General features: G+C 51.7%; 1 protein-coding gene across 1 annotated transcript in view; it reads left to right on the top strand.

Moving 5' to 3' along the window:
* The first annotated feature begins 322 nt into the window (after window positions 1-322).
* The window catches only part of SLC15A1 (solute carrier family 15 member 1), a 56680-nt gene continuing 44181 nt past the window's right edge, over window positions 323-12821 (top strand). The window contains exon 1 of the mRNA XM_027065128.2: window positions 323-456. Within this exon, the coding sequence (XP_026920929.1) occupies window positions 453-456 (4 nt within the window). The 5' untranslated portion in view covers window positions 323-452. The remainder of the gene's footprint in view (window positions 457-12821) is intronic.

Here is a 12821-nt window from a genome sequence, read left to right as displayed (position 1 = left end):
CCCGGAGCATCACCTCAGAAGTTGCTGGAAATGCACATTCACGGGCCCCACCCAGACCTACTGAGCCAGCCAATCCGGGGTGAGGCCAGGGAGCCTGCATTTTAACTAGGCCGCCCAGGAGCTCAGGTGGCCGCTCACGTTGGGGCCCAGGTCTGGCCCAGGTCTCCCGCCGCCGCTCCTGTCCTGCCGAGGGCCCGGGGCGGGACAGCGGAGCCCGGGCGCGGCCCGGACAGGTAGCCTCCCGCCGGGGCTCAAGGGGCGCTACCCTCTGCTCCCTGCGGTTCCACCGCCTCCGAGGGTGGAGCCCGGCCGCCCCGCCTGCACACCTCCAGCGGCACAGGTGGCTGGGCAGGGCCTGGAAACAAAGTCATAAGAGCAGCACCTTGAAAAAAAAAGTCCTCTCTCCTGGACTCCCCGCTCGCTAGTCGCAGGGAGCCCTCGGAGCCGCCACCATGGGTAGGTCCCGGGGCCGGGCCGGCGTCGTCGGGGCGCAGAGGGGAGCCCGGGGCGCTGTGGGGGGCGGGGGGCGGGCCGGCGTCGTCGGGGCGCAGAGGGGAGCCCGGGGCGCTGGGGGGGCGGTGCGGGCCGGGGTCGTCGGGGCGCAGAGGGGAGCCCGAGTCGCTGGGGGTCTGCGCGGCGGGGCCGGGCCCCGCTGTCGCCGGCGGACCTGCGCGCGGGGCCGAGAGGGCTGGCGCCGCGGACGGACGGCAGGAGCGCGGCGCCGGGGCGGGAAGTGGCTGCGGGGTCAGTGGAAGCGGGTCCCGCGGGCTCCGGGGAAGTGGCCGAAGCCAGATCTGGGTCTCCGCGCGAGGACGGAGAGCCCCGAGGCGCCCAGGCTCAGAGGCTGCGAGAATGAATGCAGTGAGCTCGCCCTGCCCACCTGTGGGCCGGCTCGTGTTCCCAGCCGGTGGGCTGAAACGACTGGGGCGTGCCGGTGTCGGCGGGGCCCCAAAAGCTCCGTCTCTCCGGTGGGCGCTCAGTGGCCGCCTTGGCATGTCCCATGCCGCTGGCCGGCCAGGTGACCCCGGAGCTCCAGTGGGGGCTGGAGACGGACCTTTGTGGCCCTTATCGTCCTGCCGCTGCCCTCAAGCTTCAGGAGAAGGCACTCCGGGAAAACAGCTGGTCCTCTACAGGCATGGAGTGTAGGCAGAGCATCTCGGGAACAACTCAACTCGATCCTGCCTGCTTCCCGATAGACCACTCTGGAATGAATGCAGAAGCAGAGAGCAGAGCTGAAAGAGACCAGAGGTCATCCCAGCCCTCTCCTCCCTGAAAGAAGGGGAACCAAGTCAAGTGACTCCCCCAAAGTCATGCCATGGACCAGCCCGTGAGGGCACAAGCCGACCACATGGTTAAGAGAACCAGGTCTGGCTTTGGCTCGCCTGCCGTCCTATTCCCGTCGACCGCTTCCTGCCGGGATGATTTTGCATCAGTAAATTAACCTCTTTGGGCTTCAGCGTTCTCTGCCCTTAGGAGTCCCGGGACTGCCCTCAGTGGTTGTGGGGGGGTGGGGGGGGGGGGGGGTTGGAGCACATGCCCGGTGTGCAGCCCTCATTGGCTCGAATTACCTTGCTGCACCGCACCGTGGGGTGGGCCTGAAGCAGCACTGAGTGGTTCATTCTTGGGGCTTCTAGCTGTAAACACCTGTGCCTTTTCCAGAAAGATGCTACAGCCTCCCTCCGAGGTGGGGGCCGTCCACAGTGCGTGCCTCACGGGCAGACAAACTCCTGGGCTGCAGTTCTGGACCCCTCCTCACACATCATTTGCCTATCACTCTGCGTGACTTCTCTGGGAGGTGCTCTGAGAGTGGATTGATTCGGTTTTCAGATACCAAATACCTCGGTAGCATCTGTGTTGTGAGGACTTTCCTGGAATAGTTCCAATCCCGCTAGCTGCCAGCAGCCTGATCGTTGGTGAGCAAACACAGGTCGCTTCTGTAGTGTAGTCCCGAATGAACTGATTCCTTCCAGTTTGCAAATTGGTCCTTGAGTGGTGGCTTTGGTTTTTGGTTTTTTGTTTTTTGCGTTTTGCTTTTTGTTTTGGTTTTGTTTTGTTTTGCGGCTAAGGTCGGCATAGCACATGAGTAGCATTATATCCGGACACCAGTTTTGTGTTTATCCAAGCCCTAAAGTTGCAATATCTAAGTTTAGTTAGTAAGTAGAACAAACGATTTTTAAAGTTTTTTTAAATGTTTATTTATTTATTTTTGAGACAGAGAGGGAGAACACGAGCAGGGGAGGAGCAGAGAGAGAGGGAGATAGAGAATCCCAAGCAGGCTCCGCACTGTCAGCGCAGAACTGAACAGGGTTTCTCGAAAACCGTGAGATCATGACCTGAGCTTGAACCAAGAGTCGGACGCTTAACTGACTGAGCCACCCAGGTGCCCCTGAAGGGTTTTTTAACCAAGGGGAGCAGTAACTTCTCTTGAGAACAGATCTTTGGCCTCAGATGGTGCCAAAGTTGCTTTAGAGCCCCACATGACTGAATGGGCAGTACGTGGGATGCTTGGTGAATGCAGCAGGGGGGTAAGGAAGCAAGACAGAGGGTCTTCAAGACACGTTTGCTTCGAGCTGATTCTGTCCCGTGTGTGACTGAAACTAATGTTCACACCAGCTTCTACTGGCCCGTGGAATGGGAGTAAACGTTGGGGTGGAGTAGGAAAGCGAGGGTTGTGATCGGCATCAAATGTACCAATTACTAGACTCAGTAACACAGCAAGGGGGAATCCACAAGGATAAACTAGATAAAAAGTTGCTTTGGGCGTGACAGTGCATAGCTAAACCTGGCTGTGGTATCCAGTTAGAATCATGAGCTGCAAACCCTTTGCTCTAAAGAGGGCTTTTCCTGTAAAGGGCCAGATAATAAATATTTTCGGCTTTGGGAAGTAGCACCGTCTCTGTGGCAACACTCAACTCCGCCCTTGTAATCCAAAATACGTGAACAAATGCACAGAGCTGTGTTCCAATAAAACTTTACGGGCACAGAAATTTGAATTTTATGTAATCCTCATGTGCCACAAAATAGTGGGGTTTTTGTGTGTGTGTGTGTTTTTAAAGAGTGTGAGCAGGGGAGAGAGAGAGAGAGAGAGAGAGAGAGAGAGAGAGAGAGAGAGAGAATCTCAAGCAGACTTCACTGCAGAATAACAAGCAGAAGGCTGACACAGGGCTCGATCCCACAACCCTGGGATCATGACCTGAGCAGAAATCAAGAGTCAGACGCTCAACTGACTGAGCCACCCAGGTGCCCCACAAAATAGTTTTTAAACATTGTTTTTCCATCATTTAAACATAGAAAGCATTCTTAACTTGCAAGCTACAGAAAAGCAGGTGGTGGGGCCAGATTTGGCCCATGAGCCATTGTTCTCCTACCCTTGCCTTTTTAAAAACATTTTTTTAAGTAACTTTTTAAATGTTTGTTTATCTTTGAGAGATAGAGCATGAGTGGGGGAGGGGCAGAGAGAGAGGCAGACACAGAATCCGAAGCAGGGTCCAGGCTCTGAGCTATCAGAACAGAGCCCAATGCGGGGCTTGAACTCACCTCGAGATCATGACCTGAGCTGAAGTCGGACACTTAACCAGCTGAGCCACCCAGGCGCCCCTCACCGACCCTTGCTTTAAAGTCTGGGTGTGCTTGTCAGAGTCAGGGGTGGAGAGGAAGCCCCCCTCTCAAGAGCTGTCTTGTGGAGTTAGGTTCCAAATGGCAGGGAACCTCTCAGCTGAGGCTTTCGTGGGGCTAGGGATGGTTTTGCTGAAGATTTCAAATATTCCCCCCTTCCCCCCTCACCCCATTCCCATTCTTACCCAGAGCGGAGCAAGTCTGTGCTAAAGTTGCTGCTCTTACAAATTACTTCCTGTACTTTGGTCCTGGAGAACCATAGGTCCTGCTGTCATTTGCCATGTATGTGACTTTGGAAATGAGGCATGGAGAGGCTCCAGGTTCTATGAAGCAAGCTCCCGCCTCCCTCCGCCAGGACCTCCAGACTGTTTTGAGGAATTCGCTCACTTAATGAAGGATAGTTGATTATATTCCTGAACCCCCTACTCGGTCTCCTGCTGGCCTTGTGGGATTCTGATGAGTTTTTCTAGTCAGCTTCCTGCCTGAGCATAAAGTGACGGACTGGTTTTGAAGGTGCCACAAACCCGGCCACTTAAAAGTTCTTACACATTCTTGTTTCTTTCTAGAAGTTCTTGGGTAAACCAAAGAACAGCGCTGAAGTCCCAGGGAAGCTGGAAACCCTTTTCTAGGCTGTAAGTGTCCAGCTAGAGTTGCTACCAAAGGGGGCCTTGGGCATCTGACCCTTGGGAGAATTGCCTTCCCCTCAGACAGCAGGAAGAGAGAACTTGTTTTTTTTTAACGTTTATTTATTTTTGAGAGAGAGAGAGAGAGAGCATGAATGGAGAAGGGGCAGAGAGAGACAGGAACAGAGGATCCAAAGCAGGCTCTGCACGCACAGCAGCGAGCCCGATGCAGGGCTCGAACTCCCGAACTGTGAACTTACCAACAGTGAGATCGTGACCTGAGCCGAAGTCAGACGCTGAACCAACTGAGCTACCCAGGCACCCCAGAGATTTTGGCACTGGATTCTTTCAGGCTGACATTGCTGTAGGGCAGTGGTATTAGTCTGTAGTGTACATGGGGCTCATCCGAGTGAGGGCTTATCCCAACAGGTTGCTGGGCCCCACCCCTCGAGTCTCTGCTTTAGTGGGTCTGGGGCAGCGCTCAAGGATTAGCAGTTACCAAATTCCCAGGTGCTGCTGCTGCTGGTCCCAAGACCCTGATTAGAAAACCACTGCTCTAAATGACTCTAAATGACAGGCTTTGTCCCATGACCCTCACCCACATCCAAATATTGCTACTGTGCCCCCCAGATGAGATCGTGGCAGCAGGATCTAGTGTAATCTGGTCCCTGGCTTGCCCGTGATGATCAATTTTGCAGTAAATTAGTAGCTAGAATTTGAAAATTCGCTTGCACAGGTTAAGAACAGGGTAGAAACAAGCAGGAGTGAAGAATCCATATGGTCCATCTATGGCTCGTGGGAGGTGGGCCTAAATCACTTATTTATGCAAGTATTTATTTACCACCCATCATGAAGAAACTCATATCCTCAGAGGCCAGGAACATTGGCTTATAAACAACATTTTTCCACACCAAGGGATACCTGAGGAAAATAAAGTATCAAGAGACAAAGCCATAGCTAACGGTGTCTTGTCAAAGTTGGAGGATTCACCACCTTAATACTAAATCTTTGCCTCGTCCTTCATGCCTCTACAAAATGTCCTGAATGGAATTATTCCAGGTTTGATTTATTTGGATTTTTTAAATTAATAATTGTCCTGCTGCTCTTTGAATTACTAAAGAACAGGGAGCACATTGAGGGCCCACTAGTTGGCTAGCTCACTAGTGAGAGGGACAGCTGTCCATTCTCCAGGGTCGAGCTGCTCACAACAGAAGCCATGATGGGACCACAGGGACGGAGCACCCAGCTGACCGTGCTCCCACCTCCCTGGGCACAGCTGCCCCAGACACAAAGGCATCTTGACCCTGTCCCTGGCAGGAGAGAAAGTGGGTAGGTGTCTCAGGTGAGCTATGATAAGGAAATAAAAACAAGGGTGGACTCTGAGGAACATTCCACATTCCTCCATGATGATAGTGAAAGAACAGAAGTAGTATTATCAGGAGATGAATGAGAACCACTGACTCATAATCCTAGGGTTGCAACATACAGAACCCAGGAACCTCTGTTTTGTAACTTGGTCTCTCGGTTTCAGAGGCCAGGAATGCATCACTGAGGAAGCAGGACGGCGGGGTCATCTCATGGGGATGATGGGAACAGGGCTGTGTCAGCTGGCCAGGCTGTGCCTCTGCTCGCCGCCGGGCATCAGTGCAGGTGCTGTTAGAATCTGCTCGCGGTGCAGAGTTACGGGGCGGTCTCGGCGGCCGGAAGGTTGTACAGCCAAAGGGAAGGGATAGCGTCTTCCACGGACTTTCCACAGAAGGAGGAAGGCCTGGTTCCTCTGAGACTCGACACGAGCCAGGGCTTCCCCACTGGGCTCCTGAAAGGAGCCTGTTGTCGGAGAGAGTGTTTGGAGCCAGCCAGCTGTGGTGTGGGGATGTGTGAAACTGAGCACACACCCAAAGGCAAATTTGGTTCAAGAATCAGACTAGAGGCCGGAAAATTCACAGAATGTACTCACATAAGAAGACCCGTTAAAAGCTCACAGACTAAGCATTTGCAAATCGTACAGTCTGCTTCAAGAGGCAAGAATTTTATTGTAAGCTCCATCGGGACATATCAGAAGGTACAGTTGAGATGTTCTTGGAGAAACAGACCTTTTTCCCAATGGATCAAAACATATCCCCTCACACGGTGTATTAGTTTCCTGTGGCTGTAACAAAAGTATCACAAACTGGGTCGCTTAAAACAGCAGAAATGTGTTCTCTCACAGTTCTGGAGGCTGTTAAGTCCAAACTCAAGGTGTCTGCAGGGCCATGCTCCCCCTGAAGTTTCTAGAAGAGAATCTGTCCGATACCTTTCTCTTAGCTTTTGGTGCTGCTGGCAATTCTTAGCATTCCTTGGCTTTATAGATGCATCACTCCAATCCATTTCCAGCATCACATGGTCATTTCCTCCTTGTGTGCCTTCACATCACCTCCTGTCTGTGCATATCTGTCTGTCTGCACAGAGCTGTCTTCTTAGAAGAACACCAGTCCCGTGGGGTTAAGGACCCCCCTTCTCCAACATGACCTCATCCTAACTCATTATATCTGCAAAGACCCCATTTTCTTTTCTTTTTTTTTTTAAGTTTATTTATTTTGAGAGAGAGAGAGAGGGTGTGTGTGAGCAGGGGAGGGACAGAGAGAGAGGGAGACAGAGAATCCCAAGCAGGCTCTCCACTCAGTGCAGAGCCCGACATGGGGCTTGAACCCGTGAACCGTGAGCCAAAATCGAGAGGTGGGGGCTTAACCACCTGAGCCACCCAGGTGTCCCAAGACCCCATTTGCAGGTAAGGTCACATTCTGCGATTCTAGGAAGGACACAAGTTTTGGGGGGCACTATTCAACCCAGTGCACATGGTAGTAGAAAACGTTCTCTCTGAAAGATGTGTATCACTTATACATGACGTTAGGTAGGAAAAATCCTTGATGTGTAAAGATGACTCCACTGCGGCCAGAATCCTCAGCTTAGGTACCACACGTGATGCCTAGTATCTTTCCCCAGCAAGATGGATGGATTTTCTGGGTGTACCTCTAGTCAGTTCCAAACAGCGACCTACCTGATAACAGAATTGGTATGTAGAAAACACTCCCCATGTAGAATATTTAGGTGAATCAGAAATGCTCACAGGGATGTCATAGACATTTATCTTAAAGTAATTCTAAAAATTATGCTCATACTCCATTGATACTGTACCTAGGTGCTGTACTACGGATCTGTGGGGAAAGTTTTCAAGCGCTGTTGTTGGACCTCTGAACCGTGATTCACTTTCCTTCTGCTATAGCTGTTCCTATGCATGTTCACCCTAAAATTATAAGATTGGAAAAAAGTCACCTAATGCTTCCTTTTTATGTACGTATGTATGTATGTATTTACTGATTTATTTTTGAGAGAGACAGAAACAGTGCACGTGGGGGAGGGCCAGAGAGAGAGAAGGAGAGAGAGAGAATCCCAAGCAGGCTCCACACTGCCTGTGCAGAGCCCCACACCCGGCATGAATCCACGAAACCATGAGCTCATGACCTGAGCTGAAACCAAGATTCTGACACTTAACCGACTGAGCCACCCAGGCGCCCTTGTCTCCTAACACTCCTATGGAGACTCCTACCGTCTAAATATCAATGGGGGGGAATTGTGCTTTCTGTAGACTGTTTCACAGCCTAACTTCACACTTACCATGATCATAAGCATTTTTTCTAGTCACGATTTACCATCTAAGAGCAAAAGATCTTTGTGTCTAAAATTTAAGATTTCCAAAAAAATTAATTAAAGATAACTAACATTTCACATCTCTAACTCAATTGGCTCCAAAAGAAACCCCCAACAGACCAGGGGATTAGTTCCTTTTGATTTGGTGACACTCATCTGCCTTTGGCGTTGTTTTTGCCTATGACATGATACAGTATTTCAGAGAGGGTGCTATGGACTCGTTTCTGTCGCCTGTTCTGCATGTGCAGTTTGCTCTTGGACCCCGTGCTCTCTCCCTTCTTGTCTCCTTGTAGAGCCTGCTCCGGGGGTAGGTCTGTCTTAGCCCTAGCCTATGAACAGATGCGTTTACTGACTCTCAGCAGGAGAACATTTAACTTTTTTAAATGTTTATTTTTGAGAGAGAGAGAGAGAGAGAGGGATCTCGCGCAGGAGAGCAGGGAGGACACAGACAGAAAGAGAATCTCATGCAGGCTCCACACTGTCATCATGGAGCCCCACAAGGGGCTTGAACCCAAGAACTGTGAGATCATGACCGGAACCGAAGTCGGACGCTCAACCAACTGAGCCACCCAGGCGCCCCAGCAGTAGAGCATGTAAAGCAAGCCTCACTCTAAGTTCAGAATGAAGGCTGTTCTTCCAGAATAATAGAACATCCAGGTGTAGATGAAGGAAATACCTAGGAGAGCAAGGGCCACCTTCCTGACACCCAGGAAATTCTCACCTGAGCTGACTGATCCTGTCTATGCCACCAGAGGCAGAACTTAGGCCTAGCCCTGGCCCTTTCTGTTTTGCATAATAGCTTACTACATATTAACTCTGTGGCACCCTCTGGCCTGCCTGCACTTCCCATGCAATTGAGAAGTAAATAGTCTCTGGCATGTCCAAAGGCGGGTGGATCCTGGGCCTATAGAGATCATTTCTCTCTGAAGGAAAATAGGAATGGCAGTCAGTGATTCACGTCTATGGTTACAGACATGAGATGCTAAAAGTCACAGGTTATTTATAAAACCATCAGAGGTGGCCACAGTGGGCCTCTTAACGCCCATGATTTTATTTTTTTAATGTTTGTTTATTTGAGAGAAAGAGAGAGAGTGCAAATGGGAGACGGGCAGAGAGAGAGGGAGATAGAGGATCTGAAGCAGGCTCTGCGCTGACAGCGGAGAGCCTGACGTGGTGCTTGAACTCAGAAACCATGAGCTCATGACCTGAGCTGAAGTCAAGACCCAGACGCTCAACCGACTGAGCCACTCAGGTGTCCCTGAATGCACATGATTTTAGACAATCGTGTGTAGAAGTCTTCGTAAAAGATAGGATATCTGTAGCCTACAGCAATAGGTTGTATACCACAAATGCTCTCTGACTGTTACGGGTTGAATTGTGTCCCACTCCCTGCCCCCCATATGCTGTAGTCCTGACCCCAGGTACCTCAGAATGTGACCTTGTTTGGAGACAGGGTCTTCACAGATGTAATTAGTTCCGTTGAGGTCATCCTGGAGTAAGGGAGCCTGCAATCCAGTATGAATGGGTCTTATATGAATGGGACGTCTGGACACGGCCACCACAGAGAGAAGACCATGTGAAGATGGCAGCAAGGATCTAGGTAATGCTATCATGAGCCAAAGAACGTCTACGATGGCCAGTAACCCCCAGAAGCTGGGGAGAGGCTGGAACAGATTCCCTCTTGTAGTCTCAAAAGGAGCCAACCAGGGGGCGCCTGGGTGGCTCAGTCGGTTGAGCGTCCCACTTCGGCTCAGGTCGTGATCTCACGGTCCCGGTCCGTGAGTTTGAGCCCCGCGTCGGGCTCCCTTTCTCTCTGCCCCTTCCCTGCTCATGCTCTGATCTCAAAAATAAAGAAACATTATAAAAATTAAAAAACAAAAAAGGAGCCACCGAGGTCAACACCCTGATCTCAGCCTCCCAGCTCCCAACTCAGAGATGATAAATTTCTCTTGTTTTAAGGATCAGTTTGTAGGATGTTGTTATGGCAACTGCCCCAAACTAATGCGCAGACCGCGAGCTGCCTCCCTCACTCCTGATCAGGGGATCCCCAGGCTGAGGGAGAAGGTGGCGAAGCCATGTGTCAGACACACAGGACAAGGTGAGGTCAAGGCCTGGCTGCCGGACGGTTAAAGATACGCGGCTGTGTGTTACTCGGCGAAGGCAGACCAGCCACAGGTGCCAGTCCCACGGTCTCTGCCCCACACAAAGGGGTGACACGGTTGTGAGGTACCCCGTTGCTAAGGAGCTACACTGCAGCTAAGAGATTTTATGCTCTGTGTCTGTCTTCTCACCAGCTGGGCACACGCCTTCGGCCCCTGTGGCTGTGTGGATACAGGTCACCAGCGCTCCCAGACCGAGCCGGTCCCTGCCCCATGCCAGAGTCACTTAATAAAACCTATACTGTCCCATTAGCCCTGGTTTCCCTGTATTTCTAAAGTAGCTTTACGTGATTAGGCTGATTGGTGTTCCGGGACCTCAAACGACTGATAACTCATTTGCTTTGAGCAGGGGTAACTTGATCAAACTGGCATTTTGAAAGCCAGTCACACCACTGTGTTCTGTTTAGGTAGCTATTTGCTGACATGTCAAAGGCAAAACAGATTCCCTCCCAGTGGGGAAGAAAGTATTTGTGGAAAGGGGCTATTTCTTTAAAATAAGGGCAGTGGAAGGATGGGCAGGGCACCGGCTGGAGATGTGCAAGCTGCACGCTGCATGAAGGCCCCAGCAAGGGAGCCCCCGGGGGCTGGAATGCAGCCAGGCTCCGTGGCCAAGCTGTACATGCGCCCAGGGACCAAGCCGCTGTCCGCTCGTCGAGCCGTGCCTCCTCGGGCAGCATCGGGCCTGAATGATCACAGTTCTCTGATGTGCATAGATGTGCCTTGGGCACCAGCAGGGGCCCCGAGGGTGGAAACTGTGGCGAAACCCCCAAGTAAGAAAAATAGTCATCAAGTTGGGCAAGAGACAGCTCCAGAAGAGCCACTCCAGAAACTGGGGCCTGGATTACAGGTGCAAAACTTGTTCTACAGCTCACCTAACATCGACGGTCCCACTTAAGAAAGTGGAGTAGCCCACTTAAGAAAACCAGGTGCTGATTTCAGCTCAGGTCAAGATCCCGAGGTGCATGAGTTCTGGCCCTGCATTGGGCTCCGCGCTGGCAGCACAGAGCCTGCTTGGGATTCTCTCTCTCTGCCCCTTCCCTGCTCGCTCGCGCTCTCTCTCTCTCTCTCTCTCTCTCTCAAAATAAAAAACTTAAGAAAAGAAAACAAGAGGTGCTTCTCACTTCTTAAGTTGATCAGTTTTTGAAAAAAAAATCAAACCAATTGTGCCCCAAGGTGCTCAGGCCCCTTCCCCTCCTCCCATGTCCCCTGCCCCCTCGCCTCAGGCCAACCGCTGTTTTGCTGGGTGCATATTCTGTGTGGCTCTTTTTGAAGTGGCATACCCTTTATTTCCTCACCAAAAATGGGGGAAGGGGGATCATATGACATGTGAGGCTCTGTAACATTTTCAGAAGTCGGAACAATTCGCTCTGTGAGCACAGTCATAAAAAGACTAAAGAAATGTACTAGGGGCAGAGAATACCTTGGAGGCCAAGGGGAGAGATGAGACGCTAAGTGCCCTACTGGCTCGGGAGCTCTGAAGGAGCCTGGTGTGGGAATCAGAAGTCGTGGCCTGGCGGGGGGGGGGGGGGGGGGAGTCAGATCCTGGGGGGATCTTGGAACGCTGTGCTGAGCAGCGGGTCTGACCTTGCAGGGAGCAGGGAGCCAGCCAGGTTGGGGAGCCGTCCTGATTTGCTCCATGTGGGGAAGCTCAGGTCCGGTTGGGTGGATGGGAGACAGGGAAGGTGAGACAGGGCATCCGCTTGTCACCGTCATCCCGGGGAACAATGAGCGCAGCCAGAATCGCATCAGAGGAGCTGATCACCTGGCCCGGAGCCGCCACGTGGGATGCACACCCTCACGCCAGACCCCTTTCTTGCCTGCTCCTCAGCACCACTTGCAGTGGCCAGGGGCTCCCAGGAGGGCTCGAGAGCCTGAAGACAGCTGGGCTTTACCCTGGGAGCTGCCGATTCGGTAGGTCTGGGATGGACCTGAGAGTATGCGTTTTTAAAAACATGTTTTTACACATTTATTCATTTTCGAGAGACAGACAATGAGTGGGGGAGGGGCAGAGAGAGAGAGAGAGAGAGACAGAATCCAAAGCAGGCTCCAGGCTCTGAGCTGTCGGCACAGAGCCCGACGCGGGGCTCGAACTCACGGACGGCGAGATCATGACCTGAGCTGAAGTCAGACGCTTAACCGACTTGAGCCACCCAGGAGCCCCTTTGATGAGTTCCCAGGTGCCGCTGCTTCTGGGACAGAGACCACACGTTGAGAACCACTGCAATAGAGAATGAAACACGATCCTTAAAGCTCTGCAGCCACATGCATGCAGGACACTATAGTGCTGCCCGTTTGAAAAGCAGCTTAATTGAAAATCAGTGCTTGCCGCTGTGGCTGTGTCTAAGAAGACTGACTTTCGCCTGTCCACAATTTTTTCATTCCTATGGCCTAATTTCCCAGGCCGATGTCATAGGGACCCTCTTCTTTTGGTCAGCGTGAGCAACCCTGGACGGAACTGCCTCTTCCTTTGAGGGCCCCTCTAGGCCCTGCCGGGGCCCCCATCGCAAATTCTTGCCCATATTTCAATCTTAAATCATTCCATTCCAAACATTTATCTGCACTACTCAGCTGTCATCATGGGCTGCAGTGAGTAGCAAGTTCTGTAGCAATTCCTGTAGATCTGATCTTATCAACCAACTTGCAAAGAGGTGTTAGCATCTCTAGGTGAAGGAATGGCGGTCCAAAGGTTAAGTGCTTTGAATCTTTAAAGCCACATGATCAGGAAGGATGTCCCCAA

The sequence above is a fragment of the Acinonyx jubatus genome, chromosome A1, assembly GCF_027475565.1.
Source record: "Acinonyx jubatus isolate Ajub_Pintada_27869175 chromosome A1, VMU_Ajub_asm_v1.0, whole genome shotgun sequence".
NCBI classification, from domain to species: Eukaryota; Metazoa; Chordata; class Mammalia; order Carnivora; family Felidae; genus Acinonyx; species Acinonyx jubatus.
Note: the sequence above shows the minus strand (reverse complement) of the source record. Positions and strands in the feature narration are given on the sequence as shown.